General features: G+C 37.9%; 1 protein-coding gene across 1 annotated transcript in view; it reads right to left on the bottom strand.

Annotated features, from left to right (window-relative positions):
* Positions 1–19,787, bottom strand: part of CA10 (carbonic anhydrase 10) — a gene marked incomplete at both ends in the record, with an annotated part of 200,535 nt that overhangs the window by 26,891 nt on the left and 153,857 nt on the right. The window contains one exon of the mRNA XM_084298305.1: positions 17,682–17,867. Within this exon, the coding sequence (XP_084154431.1) occupies positions 17,682–17,867 (186 nt within the window). The remainder of the gene's footprint in view (positions 1–17,681; positions 17,868–19,787) is intronic.

Consider the following 19,787-nt stretch of genomic DNA (forward strand, 5'->3'; position numbering starts at 1 on the left):
TGTGTTGAATAAGAAAAACAAAACCAAACCAGCAGTGACACAGGACCTGCCTTTACCGTAGAACATAGGCGGGACAGCGTGCACAAGCTAAATTTATTTGTACTCTGAATAATGATGTGAGACTACTGCAGATGTACTTGTGATAAATGACCTCGTGTCCTTATTATCTTTGCTAAAACTCCTAAGGTTTAATTAAGGAACAATGAAACAGAACTCACTTTTTAGCATTTTTCATGCTTTTGCTGTGCTTTGCGAGTGAAACAGTCGGTAACCAGCAGCAGCGGAACATCGTGAAGTTGGGGCATGGCAACTGCCAGGAGACATCAGTCCTCCTGGCAGCGCTGGGAGTTTCATGGATGGCACAGGGGCAAGTTAAGCTTGCTCACAGGTCTGTGTACTTTTATTCACTCCTTATCCTTGCACTATTCTCAGCCAAGTGAAAGTCTGGTGAACAAATAATTTCATAGTGAATAAAGGTAGATCTACACTGACACTGCCATGCTCTGTAGTTCCTACTACTTGGCAAAGACCCTGATAAAACACTTGTTCCCTTGGCTGAGGTTCAATCACAGGTCACTGTTGCAAAGTAGGTAAGACAATGTTATGTGGTATTGAATTGCTCCCTTGCAAATGACTTCTGCGCTATCTGCTTGGATTTTCCAGGAGCTCTTTTCCCACTAAGTACCTATGACCATTCACTCCCATCTCTGCTGCAAAAATAAGCTCTAATCTCACTACAGGTAAAACTTTTGAACAGTAACAGCAACAAAAACTTAGAATGAGGATGCTGCCGTGGCAAACAAATCTTCAGTAAATGAGCCAGACAGGTCAGAGACAGCAGTAGCCAGCAGCTGGGCTTCTGTCAGCTCCTCAGACACTAGTGTCCTTGCAGTTCCTCCACTGTTAATAACAAATGGGGAAAATGGTCCAAATAACTAGCAGCAGTAAAAGCAAAGAAGCCTGTAGCAGTTCCATACTACAACCTACTTAAAGCAGGAGCTGCTTCCATTGCTTCAGAATAGGAGGAGGAGGAGGAGTTTTTTCCAGAAGCAAAACACATAAGACATCCTAAGCAAAAATAAATAAATAATAATAATAAAAAAATATATAAATATGTATGTGTATATGTATATATATAAATATATTTTTTTCCACCTAGCCAACTTCCACCTGGTCCATTCACTCACGGCAGCTCAGCTCAGTGCAATTGCTGCTGTTATTGTCCTGTAAACATACAGCTTGTAGCTCTCGCTGGACTGACCCCTCTAGAAAACTTGGCCCAAATCCCTGAAATCTGATGCATTGCAGCAGGTCACATACTCAGACTTCATATTACTAAGTCACTGTTGGTCTTTCTCAGTCAGTGACAGTTTTACTGGCTGCAGCTGGAGGTGTTCTCAAGGCTTTACATGGCTTTTTTTATTTACATGGTGCCATTGCTGTAAGTTAGATTTCCCATATGAATTAAAATTACGAGGGAAGACTCGTCATTTTGCTGTCACTGCTGTCTTGCAGTTTGTTTTGTAGAAACTGATACGGCTTCACTTTCCACATAGATGATTACTGTAAATAATGTATACAAATGGAATGTGTGCATGTTAAGGAAAACTTGGTTTATTTGCTTCATTTATAGCAATGTGATAAAACAGTTCTTTAGTTACAGACCTACTGATTGGAATCAATCAACATCTCAGGGTTTGAACGCTGTCGAAAAAATTAAATGGTTCAATAAATCTGAGATTATACTTTCAAACAACAATTACTGTGTATTTAGAAATATTTTAATATATTTTAACTCTATCAGCATTTCCTAAACTTTGAAGATGCATCTTCGAGAATTATTCTCACTGCTTCATTGACTTTTAATATCGTCAATGCTTACAAGCCTCCTGCATTTCAAAAGAAAGTACTTTAAGGCTTACTTAGCTTGGCGTATTTTCTATGCTACAGACTTCAGTATTTGGCAGGGTTTTTATCTGCCTCTTTTGCTATATTTATATTACAAGTTTGAAGGTCTAAAAAGCACTTGATGTGAGATAGCTGCAGGTATAGATGATAAAAGGTTTTCTGGGTGGCAGAATGTTGTGCATATGTGATGGGAAATTTGTGATTGCCTTTTAATGGATTTGGATGTTGTAGTCTGCACAGGATGGTGTCAGTTGGGGTGATTAACTTTTGTTATAGAAATAATTACAAGATCTTCCTCATCTAGATAACCCATGAATTAATTTTGAGGAAGCAGGTAGGCAACATTTCTGGGACTTTGACTACATCACGACATTTTGTGCTTTGCTCTCCACTGTGCCATAGCCTGTTGTCATCGCTGCAGTTGACTCAGCCTCTCTCTCAGCCTACCCATTTGTAAAATCTGCAAAATAATTATACTGCAAGGTAATTGATAGTTAATGGGGAACGTGTTAATGACTGCAAAGCATTTGACAAAAAGCATTACAAGGGATATCATTATTGTCTGCAGTGAGCAGCTATCAGCATTTGTGAATATCCACGGGGAGCACGATGTGACCGCTTCCAAACCCTGGTCATATCTGAATTCGGTTTTTGGTTCAGGCCCAACTCTAAACAAAACAACAAACTAAAAGGAGACAGATGGTCTCTTCCAGCTCTTTGCTGCACTTTTCTTTCCCTCTAACAAACATTAAAGGAGAGATTTTCAGCTGATATAAGATGATAAAACTCAGTAATTCTGTTAGTTTCCTAGACTTTCCCCACTTTTTTATTTTTTATTTTAAACAATGTAGGTCTTTAGATTTAATCACAGGCATTCACTTTGAGTTATAAGCTGCCATTTTTAGAGCACAAAATAAGGAACACCATCTAGAAATGCACTGGTAAAATCGATGCACTTCAAGCTAGCTGAAGATTGTTTGATGATCACAAGCAAAATATTGATGAGTTTACAAGATTATTTGAAAGACGGATGGCATCACAAAACTGATGCGTTCTGGGCTAGCAAAGAATTCTGTTCATTTTAAACAAAGGAATTCATCTAAAAATAAGTAATAGCACGGTCCTCCTCATTTTCTCTTCAAGCAGTGTTTCCATTTTATTTTAGAAATCTTAACATTTTAGGTCATAAGATTGAGCACAAAACAGAAACAAGTTTTCCAAAGTACTGTGAGAAATTATTTGGTAATGTATTATGTATTTGTAGTAAGATTAAATGAATATGAAGTTCATATATAAGATCATAGCGGAGCCAAAACATTTTAAATTTATATGGGTATAAATCATGGATTTAACTATTTTAAATCCTGTTTTCCATCCTGCTTTCCTGGAATTGTGTCCAATTTTGTCATGCTCCCAAAAGCTACAATTGCATCACAAACATGCCCTACTGTACTTTGCGTTTATCAGAATGCCCACAGTTCCACATTTTTTTTAATGGGGCTGATAATGCATAGGAAGATTTATGGGAACAGACCCCAGAAATTTTGCCTGGAAACTCAAAATTCTAACAGAAGATTTCCAACTTTCTTTGAGGCATTTGTCTCCAGCACTGAATATATCTAAAAGGTAGGTATGTATTTTCAAATAGGAAAAAGGATACTGAATTTTACTTTTTTTTTTTTTTTTTTTTTTTTTTTTTTTTTTTTACCCTGCCATTTTTCCTTTCATCATTTGCCTGAATTTTTAGAAGAAAATCCTATGAGAATGAAACAGATAGACATTCATTAGAATCCGAGAGAATAAAGGTGATTTTTTTTTTTTTTTTTTTTTTTAATTAGCTGCCCCAGGGAATAGCTCTGCCAGTTTGGATGGAGAAGAGTTCCTCTATTGTGCCTTTTGTGACTTAGGAATAGGAGATAGGGAGGCTCTAAGCTACAAATCAAACAGTGAAAATCCTCTTAACTGAACACACCCTTGGGCTTCACACAGAATAAGGCCTTGGAGTAATCAGAAGTAGAACTAGTTGGGATTTTTTTTTAATTTTTTTTTGCTGAAACAGTGTTTTTGGTGGAAAATGCTTATGTGTCAAAACCAAAGTACCTTGTGGAGGGAACTTGATTTCAAAGAACTTTTGCTGAAACACAAACAGAGGCTATGGGAAACCTCCCTGATTTCCTGCAGGCTTGTCTAGTGATTCAACCCAGAGCCTGGGCACCACCCTAGCTTATTTTACAGTAATTTCTTGGTTTGCCTTTGGTGTCCCTCCACTCAGCAGGGCGGTAAGTATGCATAAGGGTTTGTTTGTAGGTACAAGCAGATTGTCAAAGGGATGATCTGGGCACGTACAACATGGGAGCCTTGAGATTTCTGCAGAGAACTTTGCTTTAAAGCCGAACAGGTAGGGAAGCAGGAAGGCACAGGGGCAGAGATGAATTGCACTGTTCAAAACCCCAGCAGCAGCTTTCTCCCTGGCTTGCCCATTAGCCACCTCCCTGGAAGCAACTCACAGCAGCCACTGCTCTAAAGGTAAAAATGGAACAGTATGTGCCAAAACCTGATTTAACTGGAACAATTTTGGTGCAGTAATTTGGTTTTCAGGTAAAACTGGCCCCATAGATCAATGTCACAATACTCTTTAGAGACAATCCACAAACCTCAAAGCCACAAAGTGACTTCACAAGGTGCAGAAGCAGAGCTCTGTCCATCTCTTTGGCTATTTGTTTCTGTGTTTGAAGCATAGGCATGTCCTGATAAAGGAAAGTGGTTTTAAGGGTTTTGAGTGATTTTAAGGTTTTAAAATAGAGGGTTTTAAGTTTTACCAATGATGGGTTGTTCTGCAAATACTTAACGTATTTTTAATTATGCTTTTATTGGGAGCATATTTTTCTGATATTTTATTAACCTTTCACTGTTTTTTATGTGAAGAGAGCAAGAAATGAACATTAACCTCAAACCACTTGACAGCTGGAGTACACTTAGTTCTAAGAAGCCTTTTATCCTTCTCTGAATCACAATTCCTTATTTCAGACAAGTGCACCAATTCATCGTGTATGCATATTACCATAAGCTTTTTTTTTTTTCTTTTTTTCTCTCAGATAAAAACGCTAAGGGTTTGTTTCTTGCTTCTTCTGGAGAATCTAGAACCAAATTTGAAAGCCAGACTCCTCTACTACTTGATGTAATGATTTATAGCACAATGAAAAAGTGCTGCAATGAGAGTTTGGTGGATTGGGGCAGGAGGAAGAAACTTCGTGGTATACAGCCTTACCAGGGTGTTTCAGACTTGCCTGGTATGATAGAGAAAAGCAGCAGGTAATTGAGAACTGGGTGGCTGAACTCTCACAGCCATGGATGCTGTTAGATTAAGTCCTGAATGAATGTGAAAAATAACGGGTCTCTGAAGGCAACGTCCACCTGCTTTGCTTTGGATAGACTTCAAGTTATCTGGCTGGCTTGGAGATAGCGGCTAGGACTGATAGCTAAGTCCTCGATTGCTTTGTGATTAGATTGTCAGAGGACCCGAGGAACTAGGAAAGCAATTACTAAAGGTGAAAAGAGCAAAAAATCGTGTAACAAAATATGCCCAGTGTATAACGTTCACATTGAATATGCCTTCTAAATAATAAACCCCCTGGCTTTTATCCATAGGAATTATGTATTTGAGAAAATTTTACAGCTGCTTCTGATCAGACCTGTTCTGAAGGTTAAGCAGATTGACTGTGTTACTGATTCTGTTATTAGCAGAATTTCCTGGGCCTAGATGGCAGTGGCATGTTCATATGTTGATAAGAAAGGGTAAATAAAAACTGAGGTGATGGAAAGAGATGGACAGTAATGGACTTGCCCTTTCTAGCTAAAATCCAGAACTCTCTTTGCCTTTGATGGAACTTCCAGAGTAATAACTTGTGTGTGATGCTTTTCTCTTGTGCCCGTGGCAAACTGTCAGTTAGAAAATGTGTTCAAGGTAGTTAGTGTGGAGAAAAAAAAAATGGGGGTGGGGGAGAGAAAAACCTACTGTAAAGTAACTTCCTTATTCTGTTAATTTCTGCTGAGTTTTAATCCAGCAAATCTTGGCAGATGTGTGAAATAACGTGTAATAGTTTATCCAGAGATAAGAGTGCAGACAGGTAAAGGTGAGATGTTAAAGATAAATGGAAAGGAAATGGTCTTTGAGAAAAGTTTCAACCTTGTCAATTCTAATTCTCTGTAGAGTTAACGGTGATGTTATTGTGCCCGCTACTGCGTGCTAGTTTAAAGACAGATATGCTTGAGAAACTGGTGTAATAGTAATAACTTTAGAAGGATATGCCTGTAAAACAGTAACTACAACTTCAGTTTACTTCCCTTTATTGTTTGTAAAATATCCTAATCCATTATCTATTGCAATTTTGTCCAAAGAAAAGAGTGTTTTAAACAATTTCCTTCTCAGCCTTTACTGAAAGCATCAATAAACTAGGCGGTTAAAATACAATACTTCAAAGTTAAAGTATTTTGACTTTCCAGGAGGCGGCGTATGCCAGTGTGCTTTTAATTAAGGAGAGGTCTGCAGTGATGGTGGAAGGTCAAGCCAGTATGCTAAATGAGAACGGTAACTCTGCAACAACCTCACAGCGTTTCCTGAACATGTAATAAAAAATTAGCTAGAATCGACATGATTTAGATGGCTTTTTACTAAGGCACTAAAACACCTCTTAAGAAACTATTAAACATAAGGTAAGGGACAAAGACCTAACAAAGGAGGAGCTGAAGCTACAGAAATAAACTGAAGGTTAGAGAGTTAATGGTAAGGCTTCACAGCTGCTACTGTATATTAAAAAAAAAATAATAATAATTACCAGGGAGGAAGGAGACTTCAGGCCCCTCCCTGGAGATAGACTCCTGGGCTCCTTCAGTCCCTGGAGGCTGTGCTCCCTGCCCCATTCAGGTCCCAGGGAGTGAGCAGAGCACCTGGGTGGGATGTGGAAAACCCTGTTACCCTATTTTTGCTCCTTTCTTTGCCTGATTTGGACATGGGTGTGAGCCAGGAATTCCGGCCTTCCCCAAGAAGGCCTGGCCAACAAGCTTAAGGTGTACATAAATGGGGTCACAGCTGCTGTCTGAAGCGCTTCCATTTGTAAAGAGTAACCTCAAAATTACTGAAGACAGCTTCCAAAGTGAATCCCCGCTCAGCAGGCTGTAAAGACCATTCTTACTCTCTCTGGCCCTTAAGAGCAGCTGCGTTTGACTGCTCTCAGATATGAAACAACTCAGTGCAGTCAAGATATGCGTGGCTGTGTGAGTGCCCAGCACCAAACGTGCAGGTGTCTGAGGAATTTCACTGGGTTTGGTGGTGATGGAGCAGTATCTTGAAAGTGTTTTGTGTCATCTGTTACTTGACTTTGGATTCTTCTGTTAGTGGTCTGATTGCCAGCATTCATCCTCCAGCTCACAGGCAGTATCAGGTAAAAGAGACTGGGCTAAAAAAGTTTTATGCTCTTTGCAGTCAGAGGGCAATGGTTAGTATGTACATAACAAATCATACAGTCTTACCCAAGGCAAAACTGCATTGTCTTCATTAGAATTTTGTCTAGGGAAACGATTGCAGTAATTGTTCCCCATTTTTTATTCTTTTGGTAAATTGCAAAGATGATAAAAATTCACATACATTAGCTTTTTATTTTCTTTTGCGGTTGTCCAGGAACATTGCTGCAAGAACTTTTGCATAAGGAATTAGTTTGATTCCTCCTTCTCTGGAACATTACATTAAATGTATTTGCGGAAAAAGTTAAAATTTACAAGTGTAATGGAAAAATCATTACTAAGTAACATAAAACCCACTGCAGAATGAACACAGTTTTTTTGGCTGCAGAGGTAAATTGCTCTTTAATTAAAGAAGAATCACCCCATAGCAAGTAAAGTCACCCCAAGCAAATTATAATAATTTGGAATAAGGCAAAATGCATACTTCATAAGTGACAGTGGAGGTTTAGAGGGCTGAATGTTTTAATGTCCCAGTGGTTTAAAAGAGCAAATCCTACAGCTGCTACTCTAAGCAGAAAAACTCCACCTTATTGCTTTATGATGCTGGATTTTGAAATTGAGGCACCAAAGGGATTTAGATTATAGTCTGTGACAGACTGTGCTCTGAGTACATTGACACTCTCTTCCACTTCTCCCTCCCACCCAAAAAAGAGAACAGTTGGTAACTGAAAAGTAAACATGAGCAAAAAAAAATACTTATTACTAAAGGGATCTGTTTCACTCAGTATCTAAGTGATTCAACTTTTATTATTCCATGCAGAAGATATTTTGTCATGTTGCTACATTAATACAAACTGACATTTTCATAGAGCTTGCAATTTGCTTGGACAGTTCTTACAGTTCTCCTAATGGATGAATAGAATGAATACATCAGATTCAGAAAAGTAGTTTCCAAAGACGAAAGGTTTTCTGGCAAGGAGCACCTGCATATGTGTAGATAATGAAAAAAGAAATAAAAATGCAACTCTAAAAATCTGCACATAAGTTTCTTAAATTTCAATAAATAGCAGACAGTGTCTGTGGAGCCTGTATCACAAAATCTCAAAAAGCAATATACAGAGGCAAAAAATACTGGATGTCAGAAATGGAGCTCCTTGTACCAAGCCTAGAATATCCTACATGGAATCCAGGAAGAATAACACTGAGAAATATAGGGGATTTGGGATTTGGGTGCTTTCAGAGTTAGGTGATGGAACAGCAAACATTTGCAGAAACATTTCTGGTTCTTGCCAAAACTGACTTGAGAGTAGAAGTCCTATCACACATGAGTAGAAGAGGATTGTAATACCGTGTAGCAGCTGGTACCTTAGCCTCAGCAGCTTTTCATTCATTGCTTTAAGAATAACTCCCTTAAATATCATATATGAAATTTTCAAATACATGCGTGTATGCATTTCTAACAATTCGTAGTCACATGCCTTCTATAAATCAGTTAATAATTTAGAGAAATCAGGTGATCTCAGTATTGTTAGTTGTCCGAAATGTTAAGCTATTTCATTATTCCAGAAAGACTTGATGCAATTTGTTTGGGGCAAAGTCTGAATAATCAAAATGATGACACACACATATAAATGTGAGAAGGAGCTTCATTTATTTGATGTGATAATGAACTATAATTTTTCACCTGCACTCCTGGCCCCAAATATCACAGTAATCTGATAAAATGTAAAAGTACAAACCTAAAGTTCAAAATCCTGTCTGAGTACCTGAAATTTAGTCCCAAATTTTATAAGTGGTTAAACACTTGTTCTAAGGCATTCAAACTCCAGATGGCATCTAATGATTGTTTGGGATTATAAAATTAAATGACTTCCTTTCAATTATATGTTATCATTAGTCTTCCTGCTAAAAGAAATAAATATGTAATTTTCCCCACGTATCTTTTCCTTAGTTTGTATCCTACAAAGAGCCATAGCTGCAGCAAGGCCCAGTCCCGAATCCCTGTTTGTGCAATAACTGCGCTTCTGTGGCTTATATACCAAGAGAAACAGGCTATTACAATTTGATTCAAAGAGAAGCATTAAACTTTTCCAGTTTTGTCTGTGCATTCAGACTTAGATGTATGATAGAAACTGTAAATTCTTCCCCTTGCAAAAAAAAAAAAATCAGTCAAAAAACTCATTTGTATTTCCACTGCTAATCAAGTTTCGGGAAGGTGAAAAATAGCATTAATGGTATTTATGATATCAGAGGCTGATTGCACATGAAGTAAAATTCTTTATTGCTGATATAAAGTTTGAGCATATATAATTTGATTTGGTGTAATTATTTTTTTCCCCAGGGAAGGATAAAACAGGCTATTTCTAGAATCTAATTTTCCTTTAAAAATGGCAGCATGACTACAACAGCCCGAAGTGTAAGGCTGACTGCAGGACAGGCATTGCCAGCAATGCAGCCATTCTGATGAAACAGCTTTACTTGCTGCATTTTTTTTTCCTTTTTATTTATTTTTCTCTTGATGGTCAGCAATTTATAGTTGCTATACCTCCACTTGATTCTGTAACTTCTCCTGGCTACTGAATATTGGGATTTGTTATTTTATGAGCATATATTACCTTGGAAGATGGCTCTCTATAGCCAGAAGTAGTACAGGAAGGAACATAAGTTAAAATTCAGTGGTTCTACTTCAAAAGTGTTAATGATGAAACTGTTTTTGAAGGTCACCAAGGATTAAGATCTGTTTTTAGCAAGCAGCCGGTGTAGGAAGTACACTGTATTTTATTGTAAAATATGCCATAAAAAATAATTCTGTCCATATTCCTGGAAATTCTGCTTTCTTCTGGATTCCAATAGGGTAAGTTCAAAAGGAGAAGCTTCCTTGATAAGAAATCCTGACTGCATGTTCCGTTTTAAATATTGTCCATTTGCTGCTTACAAAATATCTGGATGTCAACACATTATTCTGACTGCTGCTTTAAATTGTTATTACCGCCACGTAGGCATGGATGTTCAGACAGTTCAGTTACTGCCTGGCTTTTCACCCATTTTCAGCTTCTGATTTCAAGGAATCTCTGTCATCTCCTCTCTTCACAATTCGTTCTATAATTCATGTAAGTGTATATAAATGAAAACCTGCCACAGCAAAATAACACCAAAATCTAATGGAACATGAAATCAAGTAAATGGAATTTGGTGCAGCAATTAGTTTGCATTTTAATCTGCAGACCTGTTTATTATCCGTCAGCAAAATAACCATTAAATGTGTGTAACTCAGATGCATTGAATTGTTTAAGAAAGAAAAACAGTCAGGAGTCAGAAGAAAATAATATGAGAAATCTGGGAAATAAACCCACCATTGCGATTTGCAGTGCTAGATTTTTCTGGGAAATTCTTTCTGTATCTCATGAACCCTGCAGATATTTTGTAGCTTAGAGTTCCCTTTCTATATTTCCCTTTGTTGCTACTAGGGGGTAAGTTACTTGTTCAATTGGTGTGCGCCCCAAACTTTTGTAGCCTTCAGTAGATTATCGTGTATTGTTTCACGTGGTGGTTCTGGAGCAGTATGATCCATACCTGACAGGATCCATACCGTACAGTGAGTTGAGTATTACCTTTTATCTTTCCTCTCCATTCATACTGTACCACTGTCACCTACTGTGCTATTCCTGGTTTCAGGTGCTGTAAACATCAGCAACTCCTTTGCTTTTGCTTAGCAACTTGCTTTACCACCTCATGTTTTGCTGGGAAGTATTCTGGGAACATTTAAAAATAATTTTGATGATTTTCACTGTATAAAATAGCATAGGTTTCCCATATGCCTCCCTGCAAGTCTTATTGCCTAGATTATCTCCCTGGTCTCTTCCTTGGACTGTGCCTTCCCCCCCACCCATGGACCACATTTTTGGATCTGACAAGATTTCAGGCTATCAAGAGGGGGTTGTGTGTGAGAGCACGTAGTGTTAGAGGGGAGGCAGCATGGAGGCACTGCCCTACTAAATCACATCTCTGTTAAAATGCTGAAGTTACTTATAGAGCCAACTGAGAGTGCAGAGGAATTTCCAATGGACAACTGAGAGCTCAGAAACTGGCAGACCACAGCCAGGTGTGAATAACCCTTGTGCTGATATCGTTCAATCCTAATTTGTTATTTTAAACAGCAACCCCCTCAATTGAAAACATGAAATTGATTTGGGTTTAGAAAAACACAATATTTATGCATTAATAAATAAGCATGTCTTTTGGACTGTAACTCTGCTTTTTATGTGCATAAATATGTTATAAAACTTGTGGTGGAATCCACCTATAATATTTAGGGTGGACAGAGGTGTATTCTTGCACCTAATGCAGGCGTTCGTCTCCCACTGGTTTTGAATTACTCACGTGAATAGCCTCCTTATCCTATGGTAATGACAATACCACCACCTCTTCCTGATTTATATTCTATTCCTCTAGCAATTTAATTCATTATCCTATTGACTTTCTCCTCTGAAGCTGAACATTAATCTGAAGGTTATAGAGATTTTACTAAACCACCCTTCCATTAGACATGTGTTCCCTCATCTGGTACTTTCCTCAGAGGCTTATTTTTCAACATTAATCAGCACGGGAGTACAGTAAACTTGTCTGCTGGCTGAAATACTTAAAAATGACCTGTATCATTTCATAGGCAATTTCCAAAATGTAACGCAGATGGCCTGTGGCAACTGACAGATCTGAATTTCAGACTTTTTCTGCAGGTTGTTGGCAGGAGTGCCCACGGCATGGGGCATAGCAGGGGCAGGCTTGCACCCTGCCTGCTACAGGAAGGCAGCTGTGAAGAAGCTGGAGGCTGCTGTCCTCTGTGCCCAGCCCCAGCAGACCTGGGTGAGGAATCTAAATGTTGGGTAGGGAACTGTGTGGAGAAACATGCTTTTGTGCAGAATAGGCACATAAGTCAACACCTGAGCCAAATTTCACATGGGAGTCACAGCTGAACATTTCCTAGCTGACAAGTTTTGGAAGAAGATGGGGGCTTTATCAAATGAAAGGAGACATGGGTGGTTCGCTTACAGTTTCCTCTGATGTACTAATCAGCCGTGACCCGTCGTGTTTTGCCTACATAACTGAAGTCATATTTTATATATGGTTACATCCTGTGTGTTTCATAAACGTTCTTCTGTTTGCTATAAGCAGTACCAACAGAAGTAATTTGGGGGAGACTATTTGGAACCGTACAGGTAAATCAAAGTTGTACCAAAGGTCTCAGTGACAAAATCACTGCTGCTGATTTAACAATTGAGACCGTTCTAATTCTGCAGCAGGCTGGATTAAATTATTCCATCTGGTCTGATGCTTCTCATAGGCTGTTTATCTGTCAGTCCTGCTTCTAAAAATATCAGAAGTTGGATTTGCAACACTGATCTCTCTGATAAGTAATCCTTTAGTATCATTAGAAGTTCCCTACTCAGGGAAAGTTTGCCTGCTTTCACATAGAAATCAAAGTAGTAGAAGAAGGCTGATGCCATGCTCCTTTTCCCACTCCTGTTTTCTTACGTTTTACTTGGTTTTCTTAGGAGTTTTTAGCAGTAGTAGAAGTAAATCTCTGTTTCAAATGCTGTGCATAGTGTTCACTTATCTAGTTAGTGTTCTGGCTCTCATTTTATTTCTTATCACTGTGTGTTTATAATCTGTCAGTGGGTTTTCAAAAGGTAACTTGGCAGAGAAGGATTTTTTTTTTTAATTTAATGTATTCTGAACTATGGCCTCTTGTTTGAGAGTTTCTAGCTATGGAATATGTAAAAAGTGCATAACCCTATATAATTAAGCTCCTTAACTTTCTTTTTAAAGACTACTACTACAATGCATTACCATAAAATGATTGGAGCTCTCCTGCAGCATGCTCATTCATATATATATATTAGGAAACAAAATGGTGTTGACTTGTAAGATTTTGCCACACAGTAATGTTAAAGGGCCCCATTTTCAACATGAACCTTTTGGATGTTCAGATCTATTTAATTTTTATTTTAACAATGTAGACAGAGCTTGAACAGCAGCAGTATTCAGCCATATTTTCTGCTGCCTCTGTCTGAAAGAAGGGTCTTTTGTTAAATGACACAGACTCGGAAGGATTAGAAGCAGTTTTGCATAGAGTTATTAGGCAGCAGACAAGATTGATTCGTGTCCTAGCTGGGGACTTTGCTTGAGCCAAGATTTTCTTTTAATTGTTATAATAAAGTAGGATGCTTATGCAAGGAGTAGAGAATTGAATGCACTCAACTATGTATCTGAGGGACAAGCAAATGCTCAATTTATTTAAATATTCCAAAGCCTTGCATTCTTTCCATGTTAGCAGTGTCAAACATATTGTCGATAATCTGATACACAATTTTAAAGCCCTTATACTCAAGCTATTTAAGCATTAGTTCACTTATTCTGTCTATTAAAGTTATAATTATAGGCTAAAAGGTAACCAGATTATTGTAGAGATCTCTCCTGACAGCCTTTAACACCTAGTTAGATGTTAAAGCCTGGAAATTACAAGTCTCTCAGTATCACTCAGACACAGTACTTCTTGAAGCAAATTGCTATTTCTAGATTGTTTCTCATTCCATGGTACTGCTCCAGTGCTCTCCAGCTTGCTCCGAGTGCCTCTGTACTTGTGGAACATCTTCATTAGGAAAAGAAAAAAAATGTTCTAACAAACCTCTTGCTTAGCATGCATCTTAGGTTGGATTTCCAGATGTGTAAACACACTGCTCCTAGTTCAAGATGTGCTGGGGCCATCTGACAGCTTCTGCCTTCTCTGATTTGGATTTCACTTGGGGTGTTTGAGGCAGTCTAGCAGTTTGCCAGTGCTGCTGCAGGTGCACTGCTCTTTCGCCCAGCTGCCGCCCAGGGTCCCTTTTCTCTCTCCAAAACACTGACTTTAACATGCACTGGAGAATTCAGCATCAGTGAAAGTGAGGGGACAGAAATGGATGGGAGGAGAGAGGAGGAGGAACAACGAGCTGATTGTGGTCTACTCGAGTGCATCGCACTGCTTGAGTAACTTCATCCCTGGGCATTGTTTCCATGGCAAACTAGAGGTTGCAGTGAACTCCACAGTGATCTTGTCCAACACAAATAAGAGCAGCAGCAACAGAACGGTGTTGTGGGTGTTAGTGTGCAATTAGCAACCAACCAGTGTAATCCTGCAATGATTTTTCTCTGCTTGCCTTCACCTGCTAAAGCTCAGGGTAGCAATTCTTCATTGCTGCGGTTACCTGCACAAATTAAACTAATGCAGTTATGCCGTTATTTTTCTCTATCCCATCTCTTCTGACAGTATCACCCACCACAGAAGTGATAATAATTAGCAGCAGTGAACCTGAAACATGTTACCTTATACCATCATGTACTCTGTAACCATAAAGTCAGGTAACTTGTCTATAGTTTTCTTATTATAGTTGCTGAGAGCTGTAAACATTACAGCTCTCAGTGCTGGGAGCTTATTGAAAATCACTTATTTATACAGACAGCACTTGTATGGATGAATGTATATCCTAAGAACGTTGTCAGCTGCCATCCTTCACTGAAAATTTGTACCCATGCTAGTCAACATGATTGATTTGACTCGGTGCCTGTACTTTGGAAACGGTATTTGGTTTATTATTAAAGCTTAACTGTGTAGATGCAGATTCAAATTAGTAATTAATACTTGACCTTACTGGAGCTTACCTGTCTGGCTGCCCACAACAGCTATCTGAACCTTTGAAAAGCACATCCTTGAAGGACAGAATTCATCTCAGCATCTGCAAAGGAGGCATCTAGCCTAAGCTACTTGGCCAGCTGCTTGTCTCTGCTCCGTTGTCAGGGGAGATGCATTTCCACAGGGTGATTTGTCCTGTCCTAAGAGATATGTCTCTGGCTGTCAGGAATGATCATCCTCTGAAGATGCCAATCTCTTTCCATTCACTGCAGGAGGAATTCAGATAACTAGATGAAACCTGCATATGCTGTGGATCCAGCTGCACGTGACTTACTGATTTACATTGGTTTCCACTTAGCTGGATTTTATGCTTTTATTAATAAAAAACTTGAGGTCTCTGTAAGCAAATAATACCAAATTTTAGTAATAAAAAAATGTATTCCTGCAATAAATCAGAAGTAATAGGAAGGCAATGATCCTGGTCTAGAAACTCCTAAGGGAACACTGAGGGTAGTGGAAGCTAATCGTGCTGTCTCACTGCTGATGTTGGCAAACCAAGTTAGGAAGCTGACTTTTCTGCTCAGCCAGTAAATGGGCTGGGCGCTGCCTGGAAAAGATTCAGGGCATTTAAACTGGGGCTCCAGCTGGCAAGTGTGACAACTTAGCTCTGCATCATCTAAGGTTCAAGCTCACTGGTTTCACCGTGGACTGTGCTGTGAACTCCAGCGGCTGTTCACAGGCAGTCAGGCATCCCTCAAATGGGTGGGCAGCTGGGTCAGCAGCTTCTGTAGCTGTCCCAGCCAAACAGCTGCTTTGCCACCCTGCTCTCATCCAGGAAACCATCACATTATCTCCACTTTGAAGTCTCACTGCCTCTTTTGCTATTTTGATGTGAACCTTTTTTAAATCAGTTAGTGATGTTTCAAGCAGAATAGGGCAGTGGCTCAAATATAGCTGTTTAATATCTGGTTGTTTCAGGAATCAAAATTTCCTGTTGCCATGTGAATGTTGTTTAAATTAGTATTATCCTGGCTGCAGGAATAGAGCTGAAGGAGTATTAAAATGTCATAAACTGTCATGTCTAGTCTTCAGAAAAGATAATAAAAGTCTTTCAGTCCAGTGCCAGCTGCATTTATTAATGTTCTTCAAAATTTTTGAAGCCAGAAGTGACTAGCGAAGTTATTAACATTAAATATAGGAAATAAAATAAGTGCTCTACATGTTTACTTTTGTTATAGTCTATGAGTGATGAATTTCTATCTTGTCTACTTCTTTAAAAATACCTGAAACCATACTGATAACATCATACCAAACGCCTGATATGTTTCAACCCGATTTTTGCTTTCTTCAGTTTTCGTTTGGATAGCCTTCTGTAAATCTGTTTAGCAAAGCAAAGACCTTGTTTACTACAACACTACGTCCTAACTTTCAGCTCTTAAAGGAGCAATACATTATAAGTCCACTTATCACAGAATTTAAACAACGCAATGGGAAGGCAGTTGGGTAAGGCATGAATAATTTCATGAAAAAGCTGCCACTGGCTATATTAATATATCTACATAGCTTATCAAAGCAAATAATTACCATCAATTACAACATTATTTGACAATTCTGCAGTTAATGTGCTACTCTTAAATAACTGCTGTTGCACGATGCCACAGAAATTGCCATGCGTTAACTGTCTCATCACCAGAACCTGTGATAGATAGCGCAGATGGTAATTTGGTTATTCTTCCCTAGCAAAATAAGTTGTTTACTATGACAAACTATTCATTTTGGTCTTCTGAAAGAATGGTAAAAGGTACTTGGAGTATCTTTAAAAATAATCCCTACAATAATTGACAGTTACTCTGAAGCATTGCCTTATTTGTGGAGCAAAGTTGCACGCTGGTTCACGGTCATGGCATGGGCTGGTGGAGGATGGGGTGCTGCAAAACCCTTGAGACTCTTCTCGTACATATAAAGAGTGAAAAAATTCTGCTTTGCTTATCAGAAAATCTGCAAACTTTCCTATATATCTTCAAAAAGTACTCCAAGGCTAAAACGTTTACCTGACAGAAGTAATGAGCTGTCCTGCAGGTAGTTATCAAGATCATCAAATTACAGTCTTTTCTGGGATAATTACAGATATGCATTTAAAAGATAAAGTAAGTACTGATTCTGCTATTGTTTACTTGCGGGGTGTATTTCTTCAGCAGAGCAACAGAGTTCTGTGGAACCATCAGTAAAATTAAGTTTCACCTTATTTCTTACATAAATTGAAGGCAGAACAATGGTCAATGTAAAATGTTACATGCCAGTGAGCAGTAAATTAGCATTTTATTTAATAAAATAGAGCATCTTTAAGTGTTACTTCATGGTTAGTCTTGTATTTGCATTTACTCAATTACTTTGTAAGCTATTTGTTTGTGAATATATGGTATCTAGGAGTGCAATTAATACCACAGTTTCATTTTTAGATATGACTCACATGGCAATGCATGGGCCAAAAAAACAACACAGCTGACAACCAAAAAATGAATTTCCCACTGGATAAAGTGGGGATTTTTATGAGTACAAATAAGTTCACAAATACCTTCAGGCAGAAAAGGAAAGTGTGCCCTTTCAGGCTGGTTCATTTGTAACTCCACATGTGCTGACATACCTCCCCAGAGAAAGCCTGTCCATTGAGTAGGTGCTCTGATCCCTGGCTGTCTTCACTTCCAAAGTGTAACCGGATTTCCTCGAGGCGGTGGCTGTATGTCATCGGCCCTCCAGAGATGTTGACCAAATGCTCTTTGTCTAATCGTAGAGATACATGTCTCCCTGTATTATACATTGTCCCGCTGACCTAAACAATATTGGAGGAAAAAAAAAAAAGCATTTTGTCAATATCATTTGTAAATCCTTGAAACCTGTTACATGTACTTCAAGCTGTTGCACCTTACACGCCTTCATTTCAATGTGGCAATGTCTCTTATTGTTGTGAGATGAAATACACAACCTGAGGATATACTTCAAGTTCTGCTTTGAACCTTATACTGTATATTCAAATATTTTGCTAAATCTAGGTGTACATGTTTTATCCAGGGGCATATGGTTAACACAATGAATAGGATTATTATACTTCTAAATAAGTAGGCTTTTAGAATACTTTTTTAAGTGAGATCTGAATAATGACTTCATTACAAAATTTCTCCACTGAAAATGGGTACCTTTCAGCTGGCATAAATTATTTAAGTATACTCGGAACAAATCTGAAATTTAACTCATTTTTTTCTTCTTTTAATATTTATAACAAAGTTATCCAAAAGTAAAGGTGGTGCAAAAGCAGAGATATAATTATTCATAAAATAGGGTGCCCTACTCCTCCTGGTGCTGCAGGTAAAAACTTTCATTGTCCTCCTCTGCAAGACTCTGAATGCTTTATGTTTGCAATTGACAGATATTTTAGACGTAGTGGAACAGAATTAATTATGGTTTGATCATATGTCTCCAGTTCCTACTACACCTCAAGTAGCTGTAATGCTCTTTAAGATTCATCTTTATTTTTAAAAAGACTGAATGCTACGCTTCATTTGAAAACTGATTTACAGTCACTGTAATGAAAAAGAAAATGATTGTAGAAATGTTTCATATGGAATATATTTCTGTCATATTTCCCACTGCCGGAAAAGATTCCTATAGTAAGAAGTTCCTTAACTTATGCCATTAGAAAGTGAAATACGCCAGCTTGGGCTAAAGCAGAATCATGATTCAAGAACATTCTGCATGGATACAAATGGTACACTTGAATAACATTCATTTACTTTAAGAAGAGGAAGCGCAGCAATAATATGCTTTGTTGCATTTCAATTTAAAATTAAAGACATGACTATTATGTATTATATCCTGTACTACATCAGTGCTATAGTAATTAACATTGCTGCAGTGTCATTTTATCTGTAATACTAATTACGGAGTTTAAATGACGTGTTTTGTTGCACAGTATGTTGTAAAAAGTTACGTTGCACAGACTGTGCAATAGAATTAAATGGATGAGATTAAAACTGCTTTTGATTATCGTAGGTTTTTAAACTTTGATACAGATGTTCTATTTTTTGTTTATTCCAATTGGAAAATAAGGAGGAATATTTTTTTTAATGAAAAGCAATAAACACAAATATTCCTACTCATTTCAAATAAAACACAGTGATTTTGTTTGTAAATGCTCCTTAGTTTTCTGCTTGACTTTGCATGCACAATAATTAAATACCAAGTTTAGTTTAATAGGTGAAAGAAGGTCAGTTTATTGAATTCAGTTTCAGTACACTGCATATGAATGACATAAAATTGCATATCATAAGTAAGACATGTAGTTTAAAAACAAATAAGGGGAAATGGTTTAAAGCCTCTTATTCACATTCGAAAACTCATGCTTCACTGAGCACTCAGTTAAATTTAGCAACTGTGCAAAATATTCAGAATTCATTTTCTTACTTAAATTGCTACAAATATCAAATTAGGTTACCATTATTTTCTCTTTCAAGGTAAAAGTGACCCAAATAACCTCTAATATGAATCAAATAACTCTCTGTAGAGCAGAGAGGGGAAATGATAAGAGACAAATTCATGAACAGGAGTAACATTTGTCTTTCTCATTTTCCCCCTCATAAAAATGTAATGCTTGTAATGAGATTGTATTGACTCTTTTAAAACAGAATTTCCTTACATAAGTGCAGATAAAAAACACCAGTAATGAAACGAAGTATCTGACATGCCTCATTTCTGA

The sequence above is a fragment of the Netta rufina genome (genome assembly GCF_964035555.1).
Source record: "Netta rufina genome assembly, chromosome: 19".
NCBI lineage: Eukaryota > Metazoa > Chordata > Aves > Anseriformes > Anatidae > Netta > Netta rufina.